This window comes from Siphateles boraxobius, unplaced genomic scaffold, assembly GCF_051911475.1.
Source record: "Siphateles boraxobius isolate OS27281-9 unplaced genomic scaffold, OSU_SipBor_1 55, whole genome shotgun sequence".
NCBI lineage: Eukaryota > Metazoa > Chordata > Actinopteri > Cypriniformes > Leuciscidae > Siphateles > Siphateles boraxobius.
In genome coordinates, this window is record NW_027509181.1 from 9,481,744 (window position 1) to 9,503,108 (window position 21,365).

General features: G+C 38.3%; 1 protein-coding gene across 1 annotated transcript in view; it reads left to right on the forward strand.

Annotated features, from left to right (window-relative positions):
• The window catches only part of pcdh15b (protocadherin-related 15b), a 288,259-nt gene that overhangs the window by 71,770 nt on the left and 195,124 nt on the right, over nucleotides 1–21,365 (forward strand). Inside the window, exons 5-9 of the mRNA XM_077206152.1 lie at nucleotides 8,412–8,572; nucleotides 9,537–9,692; nucleotides 13,444–13,563; nucleotides 15,032–15,142; nucleotides 16,071–16,241. Coding sequence (XP_077062267.1) covers nucleotides 8,412–8,572; nucleotides 9,537–9,692; nucleotides 13,444–13,563; nucleotides 15,032–15,142; nucleotides 16,071–16,241 — 719 coding nt within the window. The remainder of the gene's footprint in view (nucleotides 1–8,411; nucleotides 8,573–9,536; nucleotides 9,693–13,443; nucleotides 13,564–15,031; nucleotides 15,143–16,070; nucleotides 16,242–21,365) is intronic.

Sequence of the window (21,365 nt, forward strand, 5' to 3'; positions counted from 1 at the left end):
AGACAGGATGTGGCCAGACTAAGTGTCTATGCACTGACACCAGGTCAGGCCGTGCTGGTGGCATTTCGGGGTGAGTACGTTCCCCTGAATAGTGATTGGCTGGGGTTCCTTCGGGTTCCCTAGCCACATTCCCTAGAAGGGACCCCTTCTAATTGGAAGCTGTGGTTCCAGGCCCGGAGCCGGCCCAGGTAGGCCTTTCATTTAACCATGTTTATGAAGGTTTTTCCTGTGAGGCTGTAACTTGGGCTATGACTGTAGGGAATGCTGTCACTGACAGCCCAGTGTGACCTGAGGGTGAGTGGTTCTAGCGTTTCATTTGAAGTTGCTGGTTCTGGTAGTTTTCACTGCCACTTGGCATGCACTCCCCTTAGCATGGCTGCGTTGGTATATCGTTCCCCATAACGTCGTTGACGTATTGTTGAGTTCCCTTCGAAAGGGAACGTCTCAGGTTACGATTGTAACCTATGTTCCCTGAGAACGAGACAATACGTCTCCCTGCCATGCCCTCAGGGCTTGCCTACCTTACAGTCCCTTCAGACGATAAGGTGATTTGTCATGTTTGCAAGGCGCCCTTATATACTTCCAGGTCGCACGTTAATCATTCACGCTAATGAGTCACGGGCTGTCGTCGGTCAATATGATTGACGTGATTTGATAGTGATTTCAGACACCTGTCACGCCTGAGACGTTTCCCATAACGTCGTTGACGTATTGTCTCGTTCCCTGTTCTCAGGGAACATAGGTTACGGTCGTAACCTGAGACGTTCCTCCCTGTTCCCCCCCTCCCTCACATAATTACTCAAATAATTGGAAATAATTTGAAAATGAATCACTTAAATACTTTGAGTAAAACACATTCATTTAATTAATTTCTCAATTAAATAAAATTTTATTTGGTAAAACTAGTAAAAATACTGACTTCACATGAAACTTCACATTACTTTGTAAAGTGTATTGTTTGGGAATTTTTATTTAATATATAAAATATAGGGTTCAAATACTCAAATACTTTAAAACCAACAACTGGTCAATAATAATTGGCAGTTTCTCTGTGAATCTGATGAAAACATGGTTTCCTGTGTAGTTTGATTGAATTGTAAATGTCCTTATCAATGTTAAAACCATTCATATTAATATATATATACTGAAGAAAATTATAAACACAACACCTTTGTTTTTGCCCCCATTTTTCATGAGCTGAAGGGGGGGTTGTTGATTGTGGCCTGTGGAATGTTGGTCCACTCATCTTCAATGGCTGTGCGAAGTTGCTTTATATTGGCAGGACCTGCAACACACTGTCGTATATGCCAGTCCAGAGCATCCAAAACATGCTCAATGGATGACATGCAAGAACTGAGATGTTTTCATCTTCCAGGAATTGTGTACAGATCCTTGCAACATGGGGCCGTGCATTATCATGCTACAACATGAGGTGATGGTCGTGGATGGATGGCACAATAATGGGCCTCAGGATCTTGTCACGGAATATCTGTGCATTCAAAATGCCATCAATAAAATGCACCTGTGTTCGTTGTCCATAACATATGCCTGGCCATACCATAACCCCACCACCACCATGGGCCACTCGATCCACAACTTTGACATCAGCAAACCACTCACCCACACGATGCCATACACTCTGTCTGCCATCTGCCCTACAGTGAAAACGGGGATTCATCCGTGAAGAGAACACCTCTCCAAAGTGCCAGATGCCATCGAATGTGAGCATTTGCCCACTCAAGTCGGTTACAGCGACGAACTGCAGTCAGGTCGAGACCCCGATGAGGACGACGAGCATGCAGATGAGCTTCCCTGTTTGTATTTCTGTACAAACTTCTGACAGTTTGTATAGAAATTCTTTGGTTATGCAAACCGATTGTTGCAGCAGCTGTCCGGGTGGCTGTTCTGAAGATGCTGGATGTGGAGGTCATGGGCTGGTGTGGTTACACGCAGTCTGTGGTTGTGGGGCCGGTTGGATACACTGCCAAATTCTCTGAAACGTCTTTGGAAACGGCTTATGGTAGAGAAATGAACATTCAATTCACGGGCAACAGTTCTGGTGGACATTCCTGCAATCAGCATGCCAATTGCATGCTCCCTCAAAACTTGCAACATCTGTGGCATTGTGCTGTGTGATAAAACTGCACATTTTAGAGTGCCCCTTTATTTTGGCCAGCCTAAGGCACACTTGTGCAATCAGCTCATGAAAAATGGGGGCAGAAACAAAAGATTTGCGTTTATAATTTTGTTCAGTGTACATAGATGATATTCATGGAATTTAATATCAGGGTCAGGATGTAACAGCCTGGCTCCGCTTAGCAGGAATGGCAGATAAAATTGCTATTTGGTCTCCAACTGAGAGAATGAGCCGTTATCAATGTGAGTGATAAAACATTCACAGAATGTCAGATTCTCCTTGCCCAAAGAGTCTCTTTACACCACTGCAGTTCAGAAGAACACAGGAAGTAGGCCAACATTTTCGAGCCAGGAATGATAGAGCTGGATGGACACGGTGCTTTCTGCTGGGGTGGAACCCTGTAGAGAGAACAGTGAGAACAATGAAGGAAAGGAGGAGGATTCACATTGAAGTGTGAACAGAGATAACTCAACATACTGTGGCGAGCATCACCCAGGTGTGCTGCCAGCTTGAAAGGGGTTCGGCCTGCTGCAAACCAGCTGCCAAGGGACATCAAGGATCAGGCACACCGCTGTTTGAGACAGAAGAGAGAGGGAATGGCATGCTGCTTTCTCGAGTTCGTCCTAGTGCTCGCCAAGAATGCATTCATCACCCATTGGTGTGACATAGAAAACCATCTGGCCGCATGCTGAGACACAGTGCTTTAAAGAGAGGGAGGAGGAGAAGCGGTTACCTGCAACCTGGAATAGTGTGAAAGTGCTGTACTGTAGTTTTACGCTGAGATGAAGAAAATAACACACTGGAGAAAACATACTTCTAGTGCTTTGACGAGCTGGGGAATATCATTAGTATGTTTTCAAAGTAATTTTTTTCTTTTGTTTTTTCTATTGAAGTGTACAGAAATCATACAATCCTTTTTCAGTGAAACACACAAATACAACAACAAAAACATTTTAGTTTGCTCTCATTTGTATGTTCCTATTAACTTCATACCCAATACCTATCTACAGTATCTATCTATCTATCTATCTATCTATCTATCTATCTATCTATCTATCTATCTATCTATCTATCTATCTATCTATCTATCTATCTATCTATCTATCTATCTATCTATCTATCTATCTATCTATGACAACTCTTCTCCCATGGCCTCATGGGATAGTAAAGTGTCAATCGAGTGTATACTTCAGAATCTCGCCAGAAGTACAGTAGTAGGTCATCCGGTTATTTTGAACTTACTGTTTTATGAATACTATGAATTCGGACATGCTACTCAGCTCACATACTGTTTTTCGCCTACTATATAGTATGGAAGTAGGCATATTCAGATGCAGTGCACGTCTGCTGATTTGGGACAGCACATCAATTTCTATTGGCAACATAAGGAAAGGATGTTAGCGTTATATAGTGCTCTTACTGTTAGATGCACTTGGCCCTTTAAAATTACCTTGTGTTCCCAGGCTGTTTTATGGACAGTAATCACTGTAGCTGATGACTTGCAGGGAAAATATGACTTATGAAACCATATTAGTTTATTTTCCATTGCTCAAGGTTTTGTTTTTTAATTACCCTGTTATGTGTCTTCGTGCACCGACTATGGAAGCTATGGCTGTGTTTTAGACATACATTGTCTCTTACAATACAAAGCAAACATATAAAACAATATTAAACAACAACTCAGTGTGGAATCTCCTCTAGGATTTAGTTTGAATTAATAATGTCTTACAGCTGTTTGAAATGAAATGCTAAAGTGAGCGTGAGATGTGCTGCTCTACTCAGTGAACTGCTACTGTAGCTCACGCAATGTGTTCTTATGCTGTCAGCTGCTTTAAATTACCTGCTGCACTCATTAAACCCACACAACAACACCTGGATACTTTAAGTCGCTCACGTTCGATGTAGTCGATGTGTCGACTGATTGGGATCACGCTTAGGGACCCTGTCATCTTCGAGTACTGTTAAAATTAGCCAATGCACATTGGTGTGCAAGATCTGCATCTCACACTCCGCCCCGCGGCCCGGTTATAAATACGGAAGTGGATGCAGGCACCAGTTGTCTTTCGCTTCGGAGCCGATCGGTCTTCATTTCGATGTCTCGGAAGAGTGTTGTTATATTACAATGAGCGAGTGTGTCGGCGCTTCTTCAGGAAGTCTCTCCCGGTGCTGGTGGTTCTACAGCGCGAGTGCAGTGGTGGTCGCGAGCCTTCTGAGCTCTCAACTGCTGTTTTAACAGCATCACAATTCTGTCTTTGTGTTTGTATTTCTGACGGCTGGTTAAGGACGAAGAAAGTGAGTGCTTCACTGGTACAGGCTACACCATCCCTGTCAGTGTTGCTGCGATCATTCCCCTGTGTGCTCCGGCACTGGTGAGAGTTTTTCATTTCCTGAAAGAGCAACACGGGTGCGATTGCATCTTTTTCAAGATGTCATTCCACCTGTGTGTTTCTGGATGCGGTCGTTCCCTGTCCCCCTCTGATGCTCACAATTGTTGCATCACGTGTTTGGGCTTACAGCACGCTGATGCAGCTTTTGTGGATGGTTCATGTTCCCATTGCGGGAATATGGCTGTCTCGGTGTTGAGATCAAAACTCGCCTTCATCTGCGAAGGTGCAGTCCCCATTACCATCCCCCACCCCCGGGTGCCGTGTGGGATGGGTGATCAGAGGATAGTGATGGAATACTCGCCCGGTAACCATTCCCTGTGGGCTCCTCACTCCTCCATCACACCGCAGCCGGTGGATTCACCCGTTGACATGCTGGTCCCTGTGTAATGGACCGACCAGCCGTTCCATTTGGGGGCCCTCCAGAGGACAGGATGCCGATTACCGTTGCGTGTGAGTTACGAGGTTATCCTTCCAGTGGAGAGGTCTGTCACGGCACACCTGTGTCCGGCAGCCACTGCCTCTTGGATGGGGGATCCTCATCTCCCCTCTCAGGCCTGTGAGTTCTCGTCCGTTCTTACGGGCATAGCTTACAAAGCTTGTGGGCAAGCCGGTTCCTCTTTGCCTGCCATGCCGTTGCTACAGGTCTGTCAGGCCAGGGCACTCATGGACATGCACGAGGGTAGTCTAGACCGTGCGCTCTTGAGTGAGCTCCGCACTGCAACCGAGCTTGGCCCTCCTGGGCACAAGCGTTTGCGGCTTGCACGATCGGTCTAACGATGTCCACCCTGGTGGTCCAGGAGCGCCATCGTTGGCTCAGCTTGGCTTGATACTGTGGATGCGGACAAGGTTCGGTTCCTGGACTCCCTAATTTCCCAGGTTGGGCTGTTCGGCGACGCGGTGGAGAACTGTACCCAACAGTTCTCTGCTGCCCAAGCGCAGACGGAGGCCATCCGACACATCCTGCCCCGGCGGCCCACTACTGCCTCCACCTTGCCGCCGGTAGCAGTTCCTCCGCCTGCTCGTTGCCGAGGGCGTCCCACTGCCGCTGCTTCCGCTGGGCCTCTGCAGCAGCCTCCACCCAGGCCTCAACGTGCAGCCAGCCACAGGCAGACCGCCCAGCCTGTCTCAAGAGCTGCCAATCCAGGTGGCAAGCGTAAGACTAAACGTCATTGAGACAGGCCACCCAGGGATGGGGGAACGAGCTCTTCAGATGGTCACCGTTCCACCACTGGCTCCCCGGAGTCCAGCAGTACCCGAATTGTCAAAAGAGCAAATTCCTTCGTTCCTGGGTCACAAGAGTGGCAGTGCCACAAGTCTGGCAGTGTTCGACCCTGTAAAGCCTTGCACCCCTCAGCCCCCTCTTGTGTCGCCAGAAGGCAGCCAGGTGCACTTCGAGGACCCAATTACGCCTTCTCCCGTACCCCCTGCCGACCTGTGGAGACAGTTAAGTGTTGCACTGTACACTCAGACCTCGTTTCGGGCTCCCCCCGGGCCTTCCGAGCCAGGTCCCTGTTCTCCTCCTCTCTGCCCCACCCCAGGTACGTCTGTGGAGCCTCTGGTCCACCTGGCCCAGTTTATGGAAGTCGTTACACTTCGGTTTTGAACGAACGTGCCCCTGTCATGCGCGCGGAGATCACAGTCCTACTAGCGAAGGATATGATAGAGCCAGCTCCTCTAGCCGATTTGAAGATTTGAAGACTGGCTTCTACAGCCCGTACTTATATATGTGTATGTTATAAATGTGTATTTCATATATACACATTCATTACTATGTTTTTTAACACACTTAAATACATGTACAAAGTTCACTATGTATTAATGTCTAATAAGAAGATTGATGGACAGTTTAAAATATTTTAATAATCCTTTTTCAGGCTTTAAAGAAGTAAACTTTTTGATTTTGATGAGTTGACTGTGTTAACTGTCATGGGTTGTGTGGGAGAGAATCAACACACGAAGATGATGAAGTAGGTTGACAGGCTTTAATTCCAACGACGTTAATCCAACACGGTACATCCAAAACACAACTGCACAAAGACGTGACCCGTCCAAGACACACTAACTGAACTGGACTTAAGTAGGTGAGATAATGACACGCACACATTTAAACTCATTGACTAAATCAAATGAGTGACCATGATGACAAACAAGGCATCAAGAAATGGTGAACAAAAACAAACTTAATTTGTTATAAATTTAATTATAATATATAATAAATTAATATACTAAATCACATGTAAAATACTTGTTTATAATTTTAATTGAAGTTTGTTATTTGTTATTTTGTAATATCTTTTAAATGTATAAATTGTAACTTCATCATTACAAATGTGTAGTTACAAATATATTTAAATACGTTTCAATAGTATAGTGTCAATAGAAATCACATTACATTTTTAAGTTTAATTTACCACAAATACACTTAAACCATGTTTCAAAGACAATATAAGTAAGAATGAAATGACATATAAAGATGTACTTAATAAAATTTTTGTCCGATACAGATAATTCGTTGTATTTGAAAATCGATAGCTGTAATATTGCCCGTTAAATCTAAATCCAAATATTTATATATATTTCTTAGAGCCTGATTACAAAAACAAAAGTCTCACCATTAATGATGTTCTTATTATGATTTTATGCAATCTATGACAGACTTGTGGTGCACGTTGCACTTAACTGTATTTTCTTTTTTTAAGTTATTCCAGTCATATTTCAAGCAATTCAAACCCCTCATGGTAAACAGCGTGTATCAGAAGTGTCTCAGCTGAAGGAAATAATCCATTATAAATCGGCTTTAATATATTGGCCAAATATTCTTATTGAACATTCAAAATTGTGGTGGCCGATATATGCATCCCTACTAATTTAATTGCAAATTAATTGCAATTAATTTAATTAATTAGTGCATCCCTACTAATTTAATTTACTACAAATGTAAACTATAATACATTTTCATGTAATTGTAAATAGCATGCAATTAAGTGTCTAAAAACATTACATTCAGTTCATAATTGTTATGTTTGGGCAGGGATGAAGAAAGGTAAGAATCCACTTGCAGCTAAGTTCATTCAAAACCAAAGAGAAAGATAAAGATAATCCAAAATTAGGTGCCAAAATCAAAAACAGGAGCAGGAACATGAAACATGACAAACCAAGACTGAAACATAGGGGAATATATACACAGGATAACAAGAGGTTAACAAGGCACACCTGAAACTGATGAATCACTATGACAACTAATGAGGGTAACTATGGCAACAAACAGGGTTGTATAGGGCACTGAACAAGGAAGTAAACACAGAAACAATGGGAAACAGAACACACTTCAAAACAAGAGTCCATAAACACATAACCAAAACGGGAACACACATCGGGAACACATCTTACTGATCATGTCATCAATAATGTCATTTTTTTATATCTTAAAGCATATCATTTAGTATGCTGAAGTGATGGGTTTTTTTCACAAGTGTGATTATAGAACGATAAAATGGATGTGGATTCATTTTCAGGTCATTTGGTCTTGGAATAATTTGGTTAGATTGTTTTGAGTTCATGTTGATATCTTTGCAGGTAGACATCGTTGAGATCTCTTCTAAAAGTTTAGAAGGGAAATAAAAACACATCTGTTTAAGCTCTCTACAATCTTAGGTCTCTAATTAGCTTTATTATTTCTTCCTACACAAAAACAACTGACACTTGGGAAAAAAAAATCTCAGAGTCCCTAATTATATTTGCATGTGTGCCATTGTATGTGCATGCATATAATAAGCAATCCATGCATTTGCATTTGAGAGTAAAATTAAATGGTTAGGAATCTGCCACAAATACTTTTTGAAAAAGAAACAGTGAGCAAATAAGAATGTTTGCTTGTTATATCACAGGAACCCTTCTGGTGGAGAACATGCAGATAAACGGGAGAGCAGAAGACCCTGACAGGACCATCTCTTTATCTCTACGGGACAGCCATGACCACTGGGTCATTCTGGACCCGGTCAAGCAGCGTTTGTATCTCAACAGCACCGGACGAGTTCTGGACCGAGATGTAATTATCTGACATCCTTTTGCTATTCAAGTCTGAGACCACCATTGAATTCTAGTGATACAGAAATGACACACTTCCCCTTTAAACATGACAATAAAATATGGAAATATGTAGGATTTTTTAAAGTGCCCCAATTATGGTATTTGAAAAGTTTGCTAATTTTGTTTTAGAGGTCTCCTACAATAGATTTACGTGCATCCAAGTAAAAAAAAAAAAAAAAAAACATGCATTGCACATCATATCATTTCCCAAATAGTGAAAATGGCTAGTTCGAAGATTCAGTCTCCCTAAACCACTCCTTTCCGAGAGCCTACTCTGCTCTGATTGGTCTAATGGCCCAGTCTGCTGCGATTGGTCAACTGTTTACAATGCATGTCAAAAACAAAACTCTCCAAAAACAAAACAAAACTCTTCCAGCCCTCAGAAACAACTAAAGTGCTTTAGGACGGGTCAAAGTAGATGTTGCTTGCGAGCAGCCAATGAAGACCATAGGCTGTCATTATGCAAATTTGTTACATTGTTTCATAGGTTTTTAACAGGAAGTGAGACTGGAATTGATGACAATAACTTTTTTTGTGGTTCACTTTGATCTTTAAAACTTTGCAGGAATTTTCACAAACAGGTATATTATACACTGCATGAAAGGTAATATTCAAATTAGCATAATAATGGCACTTTAAATCCTAAAATTGTTAGGCAAATAATATAATTTGGAATAAAAAAAAAATTAACCAGTGGTCTCAGACTTTTGGACATTCTTTATCTGTTCATTTATTTATGTTCAATCAGAACTATGATAAATAAATGAAAAAAAATCTCTTTAGCTGGAAAATCTTTTGTTCACAACATGCACTTTGTAATGGGCTTTATAATGTACTGCAAATGTTCATTTTTAGTTTGTCTTGCTTGATGCACACCATGCAAATTAACTGCTTGAATTCAATCTTTTCTTTTTGTCTTTCAGCCTCCCTCCTACATTCAGTCCATTGTAGTGCAGGTTCAGTGTACTAATGAGCTTGTTGGCACGGTGATCCTACACGAAGTACGGATAGTTGTCCGGGATCGAAACGATAACACCCCACGCTTTCAGCAGCCACACTACTATGTAGCCATTAATGAGGTGAGTTTCTATTTTGCAGGGCTTCTTTTGTTCTTCTTCTGTAGTTGTAATGACTTTTTCATGAACACCGAAGTCACTGGCATTCTGGAGCACCCGTTATTAAAAGTTTGCAGAAGTTGCTTGGCTAAAACTGAACATTTGCTAGCTGTAATTGGAAATTCAACCAGTGAATTGTGTCAGTGTGATGGTTTACCTACGCCGGGGTTATTTTGCGGTAAATGAATTGCACTTGATGGCTTTGGAGCTGAATCATTTAGCTGTAAACATTTCTCTGTATTTGACTGCCGTGTAATTACCCCAGAAGTGCTGTAGCTCTCCGAGTAAATCTGCTAGTCACCTTTTGTATCTTATTTAGCTTCTCTTTGTTTTTCCACTGCAAGGCTTGTATTGTGTATTACCATAACACCGTTGTTCAGCATACACAATGTTGAAATTTTTACTCTGCCCCATTTTTTTTTTTTTTTGCATCTCAATTCACAACAGCTAACATTCATCTATTCTGATCCATTCAACAATCCAAGTGTTTGAAATAATTAAAGGGATAGTTCACCCAAAAAATAAAAATTCTGTCATCAATTACTCACTCTCATGTCATTCCAAACTCGTAAGACTTTCGTTCATCCTCGGAACACAAATTAAGCACTTTTTTCTGTCCCTCTGTTGACAGCTACGCAAATGACACTTTGATACTTCAAAAAGTTAATAAAGAGATCGTAAAACTAATCCATATGTAATGAGCGGTTTAGTCCACATTTTTTTAATTGACTGTTTATGTGATGAACAGATTGAATTTAGGTAACAAATAGATTCAAAAATTTTTTTTTGAAAGAAGTATGTTATGCTCGCCAAGGCTGTATTAATTAGTTATATTTTGAAAAACAATTACAATTAAAAATAACTGTTTTTTATTTTAATATATTAAAATAAATAATATTAAAATAATAATATAAAAGTAATTTACTCCTGTGATGGCAAAGCTGAATTTTCAGCATCATTACTCATTACATCATTACATTCTTCAGTGTCACATGATCCTTCAGAAATCATTCTGATATGCTGATATCTCATTTTGGTAGCTAAGTCCAAATATAAGAGATATGAAAAGGACAGGAGATGTGTAAAACTTTGTGAATGACAGTAATGCCAGTTCCATGCAGTTTCATGGTGGAGATTTTGTGTGGGCCTGCCATTACGGTCACGATACACCGCATTCTATGACTCAATCTTTCCCGTTAAAAATGTCGTCCTTTTCTGGACATTCATTAGCCCTATTTTTATTTTTTCCTTCACTTTGGATTAGTTTCCGAGGAACATTCAACACGTCGTGCCATGGTGGGTATCTAGGAATGCTGCCTCCGTCTCCAGAGATCTTCTCACATTGGATTGACTGCATGGGGAGTGTGTGGCTTTCAGCTAATTGAGAGTTGTTCCCCGGAGAGCTGTCAGTAGAGATTTCCCTCATTAGAAGGCAGCTTCAGTGGCAGGCAGCCTCCTCTCGAGTGGCCTCAAAAAACGGCAGGCTGTATTGCCCGCCATCGATTTAAACCGGAGTTTGAAACGTCTGACTGACGCACAGATAAGGGGACTAACACAGCTCAGTCCATCAGTCAACAAGCACTGAAGAGTGCACTATATAAGTCCACCGAGTGCTGAAGTAGTATGCTCAGTTTAAGAGAGACGGTGAAGTTAATAATAATGTTGGGGGGAAAGCATTTGATAGACATGTGGATTGAATTGCAAGTGGTTCTAAATGGCTAAAGGGTTGTTTGTGTTCATTGAGTGTCTGCAGATGCTGTGAAGTTATAGAGAAGTTCAGGTTTCCATTGATCAATGTCACTAACTTAATATCCTTTTGCCCTACAGCTATTGAGATTGATTGGCTGTCTTAAACTGTAAGCTACAAGAGGCTGTGCTATACTGAAAATTGTCGGGTTGACGACTGTTGATGACCATTTTAGCCATGACTATATTTGCTTGTAGCATTTTATTTATGACAGAGCCAAGAACCATGATTAGCTACAATACTTGCTCTTCATGGCTGTCTGATAGAAACCTCATATCTCCATATTTCGTGTTTAGTGTTTTTTTCTTCCATAAATCATTACGATTGGTCACACTTTACATCTGCCTGTGGGTTTTACAAATATTTTACCGATGAAAAGTATTAAAAATAGCTTGTGACTTAACCTCGTAACTCCATTGGATCCTCAAACTGTCAATAAAACCTTGTAACTCCAGCCTGCCTCAGTCTTCAATAAAGTGCCTCACACATTTTGGACCATCTATGCATGTTTGCAATGCAAGGTTAGTAAGACTCGTCGTGTCATAGCTAATACTGTCTTAAGCCGGTGTGTGACATTTCATCTTATATAACATGAGATTTTGACCAAATGACGGAAAAGACAGAGCGTGCACATAGCTACAGTAAACTTTATAATCTGCAAGTTGCCGAACACGTAATGCGACATTTACTGCCTCAAAATTGCCTGTTCTAATGATGGACAAAATGCATATATCCAACATTAGCTTGTCAAATTTTAGGACCCCCTTGAAAACGAGATGATGCATCTCAATGTGTTTATCCTATTTGTTACAAATACCTCATAACTCCATTAAAGGTTGATTTTGATCAAATGCTAATATAATGACACGCTCAAGTGTCTAACCATATGTAAGGCCACAGTATATACTTTGAAATACAGTGTGTTTTTTTTTTCATTTCCTGAAAAATTGTGCATTTGGATATACAAGGTTTCCGTCTGACAGCAACATATTGCTAGTGAGAGCAGAAAGGACATTCTCAGTAATGAAAAAAAAAAAAATATATATATATATATATATATATATACACATACAGTATGTATAGTCAATGAACGTTTATTTGTTTATCTATCAATCATTGTATTGCATTGCATTGCATTATATGTTAAAAACTGCAGAGCTTTGACCATACAAGTATTTAAATATAATGTTACTAAGACATATTATTGGAAGATATGGAATGACAACTAATATTTAATGCATCAAGTAGTCTGCTATACTGTTATAAAAATCTAACTGATTGCACTTTGTGGAACATATGCTAATAGCTATGCTATTGTGCTTTATTTGACACTGTCAGATTCACTCAGGATTTTATTTCTAGGAGCTCTATGCATAACAGGCTGTTTGATTATTCTTTGTTCAGATAGCCTTACGTGACCTCATCATGACAGCAGTCAGAGACTTTTCCTCAGATCGTGATGGCGGTTATTTTCATCATAAAGGGTCTCTGAAGCATCCTAACTCTCTTTGCCAGTTTTGTTGTCTGGAATTTGTCTTTTTTCTGTCTAATATGTCTTGTCAGAATGTCAGAGTAGCGGCTCAGGAACTAAAATCTGAGTTCCCAGGTGCCTATAGCTTCCGCAGCAGACTCGTACCTATTACTTCCTCTTTTTCTTTGCACTTCTGAGAGCCGTACCACAGCAGGTCCTCGTTATGACAGCCAGAATGCTCTGAAAGAGATGAAGAGAAGGAGTGCTGTGTACTTTATAAGAGCATATCCATCAAACTCTCCCTCAAAGGAATGCTGTTTAACACAACGGTCAAGACGCTTAAAGCATAAACCAGTCCGCCAACTTACCCGCACCAGGAATCAAGCACAAGATGATGAAATGGCAGTAGCAACTAAGAATGAAACCACGTTCACGCTGATAGGCGGCCAACTGAGAAAGTGTTAAAGATGCTTAACTCGCGTTTCTATCTTTTTCAGCTAACGCCTGTTGGAACCACCATCTTCTCAGGTTTTACAGGGAACAACGGGGCTGTTGACCTTGATGATGGTCCTAACGGACAAATTGAATACACCATTCGTTACAACCCTAAAGATCCAGTACGTGTTTTTCTTTCTTTCTTTTTTATTGCTCAGAATGTCCTCAGAATAATAATAATAATAAAAAAGCTTAAAGCTAACATCTTCAAATGTGATTTGAGTAGTCAATATGCATTGGTATAAAATTAAAACAGCATCAACAACAACAATAACATTAATACTAATTTATATTTATTATAAGAAAAGTAACATCAAAATATTATTACTATTATTATTAAGTCATTTTAATACATTTTCAGTAACACATTATTTTACAATGTCCTTGTTCTATTATACAGTACATGTTCTTACTATAGTAATAACAGTAAATTCTGTATAATTGTAAGCAACCTACCCTAAACGTATAGTAAGAACATGTTGTTCACAATGTTATTTAAGTACTGAGTGATAATGAACTATTACTATAGGGTTATGGTTAGGAGGTTTGTTACAGGGTAAGTTGGATGTAATTATGCACAATTTATTGTTATTACTATAGTAACCATATGCATGTATAACAATATGTTACATGTTTGTGTAATTACACTGTAACAATATCACCTTTAATTAAAGTGTAACCCAATTTTCAATTAGTCTGCCTTCTAACAACTGGTCAGAAATATGTTGTTATAAGTGTAATAACAATTGTGTTTTTTATTTTATATGATTTTTATTTTTTGTTATTTTACTTTATTTTATTGCCAGCCATAGTTTTATATTTCTCTCCAGGTTTATGAATTTATCTATATGGTCTGGGTGTGCTGGAGAGGTAACAGAGAATTTCCAGCAAGTTATTTTTAATTGATTTACTCCACAACCTTACAAACCTAAACCTTGGTGAACACATTGTGCATCATTGATACAAAGCATAATTTAGCACAATTTGACAACATGAAAATATACAAACAAAGCAGTAAATGCACCAAATATAATACTGCAGAAAGTATGAATGTGATGAAATGCAAATAAAGTCAGCAAATCATTTAAATGAATGTGGTGGTATTACTGTATACATGCACATTGGTGACATTCTCGTATTGCTTCTTAAGGAGTGCAGCATTATTGCTTTGAGTGGAGTGAGAGGAGCTAAACACCACTTAACCATTTCAGGAATATTTTATTCACAAAGTTCAAGTGTTTTGTGTGATATCTCTACATTCGAAAATCTCCCTGTAAACCACCCACACTGACCATCTGATGCATATGTTTACTGAAAAGCACTCTCAATGTGATGCAATGAAATCTGTAATTGAGCTCTAAACAGTAATTTTATAAGTTCACCTAAGGAAAAAAAGTTGCTTTCAAGGTATGGCGGAAAATTTTCAAGATAAATAATTATTCCGTCTAAGTGGGTGGTTCTTGGCCAGAGTAACCTTCAATGTGGATTGGATTTAATGTTGATATTCAAAGGTCTAGCTATGCGAAGACTACTGCGTTCACTTTCTAATTCATGGGAAACCCTTTTGACCTACTCTTTCTGCCTCCACAGACCACAAACAGGACATTCGACATCCCTCTCACCCTGTCAGGATCTGTGGTTCTGAGAGAGAGGCTGAATTACGAAGAGATCACTCGCTACCTGGTCATCATTCAGGCCAACGTAAGTCTCCATGGGAGGAGATGATATATAGTACAAAAGAAAAGCTCACCCTCATGTCGTTTCAATCCTGCAACTCTTTCACAAACTAAGATGTTAAGCACAGTGCCCAATCTTCCTTTGCCTATACAAAAAGTGGATGGCCGTTTACATGGCCAAACTCTAAAATGAAAAATGAAAGAAAAAAAAATAATAATAATAATAAAAAAACAGCTTAAATGTAGTTTATACAACTCTGAAGTCATTTGATAATTTTGTGTGAGGAACAGACTGACATTGGAGCTGTTAATCACTGTAAATCTCCTCTGAATCCCTCAAGTCTCATTTGCTGTTGTGTTCAATTCAGAAACGAGGCCTTCAGACACGTAATGCTTTGCGTTTAACGTTAATTGGTGCTAAATGGCATTGGTTGGACTTAAATTTCAGTCTGTCCCTTACACAAAGGCTGAAGTCTTGGAATATAGTGGGAAAGAGTTGTAGAAACTAATTTTATGATATTTATTTTGTCATTTTGGAGCAAAATTGTGGTCTTATGGTGCAGTCCCATTTACAATTTTCATTTATAATCCACATGATCTGGAATTTTGCATGAGGGAGAAAGATTTCCCCAAAGAAATTTTGCAACAGATTTAAGATGGTCACACATCTTTTTAATGTGAACTTTATTCAGTATATTTATCTTGTTTGTATGTAGAATGTTTTAGACCTAAACAGCCTTAAAGTCCAACCAAGATATTCAACAAGAAAAAGATGTAGGGACTTGAAAGGGATTTAAAAACTAAGCGAGATGTCGAAGCGAATCTTCTCATTCTGTCAGTAGAATGTCTTATTTGGACTTTGACTGGAGTCTTTTTGGGTAGCGAGTGAGTTTGAAATCTTGGAGTTGGATTAAAACGTCAGCCATAAAACCAAAGTTTGTGTTTCCCTTCAGGACCGAGCTCCAAACCCAAAGGACCGGCTCACCGCCACCACTACGCTTACGGTGGATGTGTTGGACGGAGATGACCTGGGCCCCATGTTTCTACCTTGCAGCCTGGTAGACAACACTCGAGACTGCAAACCTCTTACTTACCACGCCAGCATCTTGGAGCTCACAGATCCGGTGAGTGCTTCCTGATCCTGTGCTTTAAGAAGTAGAATTAAGTCTCCTCATACACTATCTTGTAGCTCCAGCCCGAGAATTAAACTGGCAATGGTTTGTAGTTTGACTGTATTAAGTGTATTTTGCATTGCTGGTCTTGGAAAACATCTTTATTCTCTATGACAGACCAAATGGCTTTGCATTGCAAATGCTTCTAACGTTAGAGACCTTTTTCATTCTGATTTCATTTCCGAATTCACTTAACAATTCCAGTGTTTTGATTAATTTAGTATTTTCTGTCGCAAATTGAGTCTCTTGAGACGTTTTTGGTTGCACAAGTTTTGGTTAATTTTGAGTTGGACATGACGAAAATAATGCCTTGCGGTTCAGTGAATAAGTCGAGAACCGATTTGTTGAGGGAGTATCTCATGAAACTGATTCAAACAGATTAAACACTTATCACTTTGAGTGTTTTTGAGCCATTTGTTGAAGTTTAGTAAATAAGCCAAGAACCACTCCAACCAATTTAGTAAGCAAGTCCTTTGACTGATTTAAACTGATAACCTTTCAGTTTGAGACTTTTTTGTTTAGTTTTTTTGTTTATTAATTTAAAATAAAAGGCTCATTTTGTGAAATGGACAACTCTGGTCTTGCTGTATGTTTACTTGCAAAGGTGTCGCTACACTCTTTTTACTGGGGCACGAGCACTAGTGAAATACTGCTGCACCCAAATAAAATATATTGATAAATCTTTATCTCTCAATAGAAATTGCCATATACTGTACTCATCTGAAAATCTTTTTTCCTGAAAATCATGTTCAGTGTTTTCTATCAGCTATTTAAAATTGTAACTAGTGAAGCCATATTCACAAATAAATCAAGTTTCGATTTAAAATGTCAAATAGGTTGGCAAAAAGGGTCTGAAATTTTTGCAATTCAGTTTGATTCATTTCGAGAGTTCAATCATACACTGAATCATCTGCAGGGCTTCCAGGATCTAAATAGTAATGGGATACTTAATCAGACAGCTATTTATATATATATATATATATATATATATATATATATATATAAATATGTATGTATATATATACATGCCCCAGTACGTATAACAAATACTAGAAACTCTCTTGTTAACTCACCATTAAATCAAATATGAAATACCATTACAACCATGCTGGTTCCAGTTGTTTTGAAAAAAAAGTGGACACAGTTTCTGCATAAAGAACCAGTTCTTGGTTACAAATCCTACAAACAAGTCACTGTTGTATTGGCATTTCTTTTTAATTACCACTTAAAATTATTTTGTGAAGTGAAACTTATAATGTAGATAAATGAGGTGATTAAGGGACAATTTGTGAGTGGGGGTAAATGTGTAGGCGACACAATGCAAGTGTAAAGTGTAAATAATACAAAAGTCTTATTTTTGTGCTAAACTTTGTCTGGCTCAAGGGCAGAGTGGTGATGGGGTTCTTAGTAACTCAGTTCACGGGTCACCCCTATCTACGATTGCACCTGCAATATTTGCAGCTCCAGCGCAGAGCCTTGAGCACTAGGATATCGCCACCCGGCTTATGTGATAAATGCTTCTTTAAAAACATGAAATTATGGCCATGGGGCATACAACCTCAAATCAGCATTTCTATTAGCTTCCGATTTGGTTGATGTATTGAAAACTTGATTTATTTTCAGCCAACTCTCAACAAAGTCAAATGATGTTTGACTTGAATATTGCACATTGTTGTTGTTGTTTTTTTTTTGTTTTTTTTTGCATTTAGCTGCATTCACAACCTATTTTATTATGGTGATGTGATGTGTTTTACAAGTGAAACAGGGTAATCAACCAAAAAAGGGTAGGACAGAACATTATTGTATTCATTAATAGTGAATTGGTTAATGAAAAGTGAGAGTGACAAGAAGACAGTGCTATAACATTAACCAATATCCCAGGCTGTCTATGTAACGTTGCTTGGAAGCTGTTGAACCTCTGTTATTGGCACGAACCTCATCCAAGGTTACATCTGTTGGAGGTCTTGCTCAATTGGTCTGCTTCTTGTACCGCAAAAACGTTTGGCAGGATTGAGGTCTGGAAATTTCCTTTGTTTGAGTCACTCTGTTGGTGACGTACTACTTTATATTTAGTCATTGCCATGTTGCTTGAATCAGCTTTGAAGTTTTACATCACAGACAGGTGCTTTAATATCCCGCTGTACAATTTCCCGATACACCTTGTAATTATTTTGTTCCTCAATGATAGAAACCCACTACCAGAAGAAACAAAATAATAATAATAAAAAAAAAAATATATAGTATATACCAATATACTCGTATACAATGCTTCACAGTTGGGATGTTGAGGCAAGGCAAGGCAAGTTTATTTATATAGAACATTTCATACACAATGGTAATTCAAAGTGCTTTACATAGAAGAAATTAAAATAATCAAAGGAAATCAGAATAATTAAAACAGTTAAGTTTTAATAGTTAAGTTTTATGAGTTAAGTAGAAATTAGTTGCAAGTAGAGCAAGAGCAGCCTTTTCTATCCACCTTTTTCCCAAGCACGAAAGTTCCTCATGATTCAAACCAGACGCCTGTAGGCATCTGTGTCTTGTTTTTTACATTGCTGTTGCTTCATATGTTGCTTTTATAAAATTGAAATACCAATTCAAAGTCACCATGAAATCAAAATTGACTATTCTTATTGTTTATGGAATATTGCTGTTTATATTTAATGATTTATCCATGCAGATCTTTTTTTTTTCTTTTTGCATGTGCCCTTTTAATAGATCTTCAAAATAATATCTCCTCTCTGATGACGTGTTTATTGGCGTGAGGGCGGGGCAACCTGTCACTCACATGACTTCACAGCAATAGCAAAGCACACCCATCATAATTCCAGATGAACAAATCAAGTCCCGCCCTACATTTGTTTTCCTTGTTCGAAAAGACGTTTCACTCGAATATACTCCATGTCTCAATAGGGAAGATAAGACTATCAAAACTTCTTAACTAAACCCTAACCCTAAGTCTTTAACCATAATCACATTTGTTTTAATTTTTACATGTAAAGCAAGTGGCATTCTTCTGGAATATCTTCTTTTACACAAACATTTCCTAGATATATATTTTTGTAGCAAGCAACAACAGCACATTTAACTTAAGCACACATGCAACTTACATTTCAAACGGTCCTGTTTATGCTGTTTGTATAGCTTTTACAATGATTTTAAATGGGACCAAAACATTTTAAGCAAACAGGGTGTCATGATTGTTTGGTCAAGAAACATGAATTTACTGGCTCTTAAATATTTTGTTTATGTTATTAGTTGCATTTGATTAGAAACATTAGAGAAGCTACATTAAAGAGTAAAAAAACAAAAAAAAAACATTTTGGATATATTCTTTGTTATAAACCCCAGTGTGTTTATACAGTCAAGCTGTAAGTCCACAAAGTGCATTTATAGTGCTAAAAGCACGGAAAGCCAAACGCATTACGAGACAGATAATTCACAAGTAATTAGTTTAACACTTAAACGCGAGAGGTGACAGTGATTCATTGATTAAATGTTCCCAATTTAAATTTAAAACAGATAGCTTGTTAACAGCCTACTGAAGAAAACTTTTTTTAAACAGAAGGGGAAAAAACATTTAGCTTACTTCTCACTGCAGAAGCATTCAGTTTTATGACAAAAGTAATTTGCTTTTTGTTCGCACATTTCTGTTCGTTTGCTTGTTAATTAGGTTTGTGAAGTCCCACAACCTTCTATCTAGACTTGAAAAAGTTGCATAAAACACATACAAGTTTTGAATCACATTTGCTTTTTCGCGACCGTAGTAAAAGCAACCTAAGAGCTTTTTTGTTCATTGCGGGAGTGTTAGTACATTAGCGCTTTAGTTCTTTCAGCCCATTTGCCTTATCTGTGCTTGTCTGACAGCAAGAGTGAGCAAAGAGGTGCTCTAAATCATGTTTACTTTAACATTTGTAGCCGTTTGACTCCAGGCCAGAAGATGCATCCAAGGACATGTTTTAGAGGAACTGTGTTGTGCGTGGCCAATGATTAGGTATTCTAAAGCCCAGCTGTCAGAAGAGCTGCACTCTGCTCGGTGTGCCATTACTCAGGTGGTCGGTTCACAGCTAGCCTCTTTTTCACTTCCATGTGTTTCCCTCTGTCTGTACCCTCTTCATTTTTACACATCTGCACTCCTCTTGTTTCTCTCTCTTTTTTTCCCCTAGCCTCCTGTGCTATCTTATGATGTGCTTCCTTGAGTATATCACTACCTTTGCTACAGCACAATTGAAGTACTTCATGTACTTAATTATTTTGCTCATGTTTTTGCTAGATTAAAAAATGCCATCTTCAGAGTATATTTAAATGAAAGAAGGCTTTACATACGCGCGAGTGATACACATCATATCTTGCTGTAATTTTTTGTAAAGTAATTTTTTATCATGGCAACCGAGGGGTTAGTGTGTTGATATGTGATGTAAATATATATTGGAAAAATAATTAAGTAAATAAATAAATGAATCAATCAATGTCTTATGCAAATCTTTATATTGTTTAAAGCAGACATTTAAAGATAATATAAGCAAATATGCTTGAGGTGTTAATTAGTTAATAATTTATTTTTAATATATATTTCTATGTTTAAAATAATATTGTATTAATACAATATTATCCCATATATTATATATATATATATATATATATATATATATATATGATAAAACTATTTATAAAAAATAATACATTTCTATTTAGTTTGAATAATAATATTTATATATAATCATGAATTGTACTAATTAATTAAGTCTTATATTTTGTCTCTGAAAGATTAAGCAAATTTGCATGATTTTAATTAGCTAATTGATATTATGCATATTATGCATATTTGCTATCTTTCAGAGATGAAATATACAACTTTAGAATTATTTAGTAAAATGAATGACTATATGTTTATAAATTATATTAATTCTAAATGCTTGTATTTCATCTCAGTTTAACACCTTTGCTCTATCACTGGTCAATTATATATTTATTTTTTACTGGAAAACGAGAAGAATACTGATTGACAAATCGTTTTTGTTATGTGCCTTCATATCGTCCAGCACTTGCTCCACAAAACATTTTGAATTAAGACGT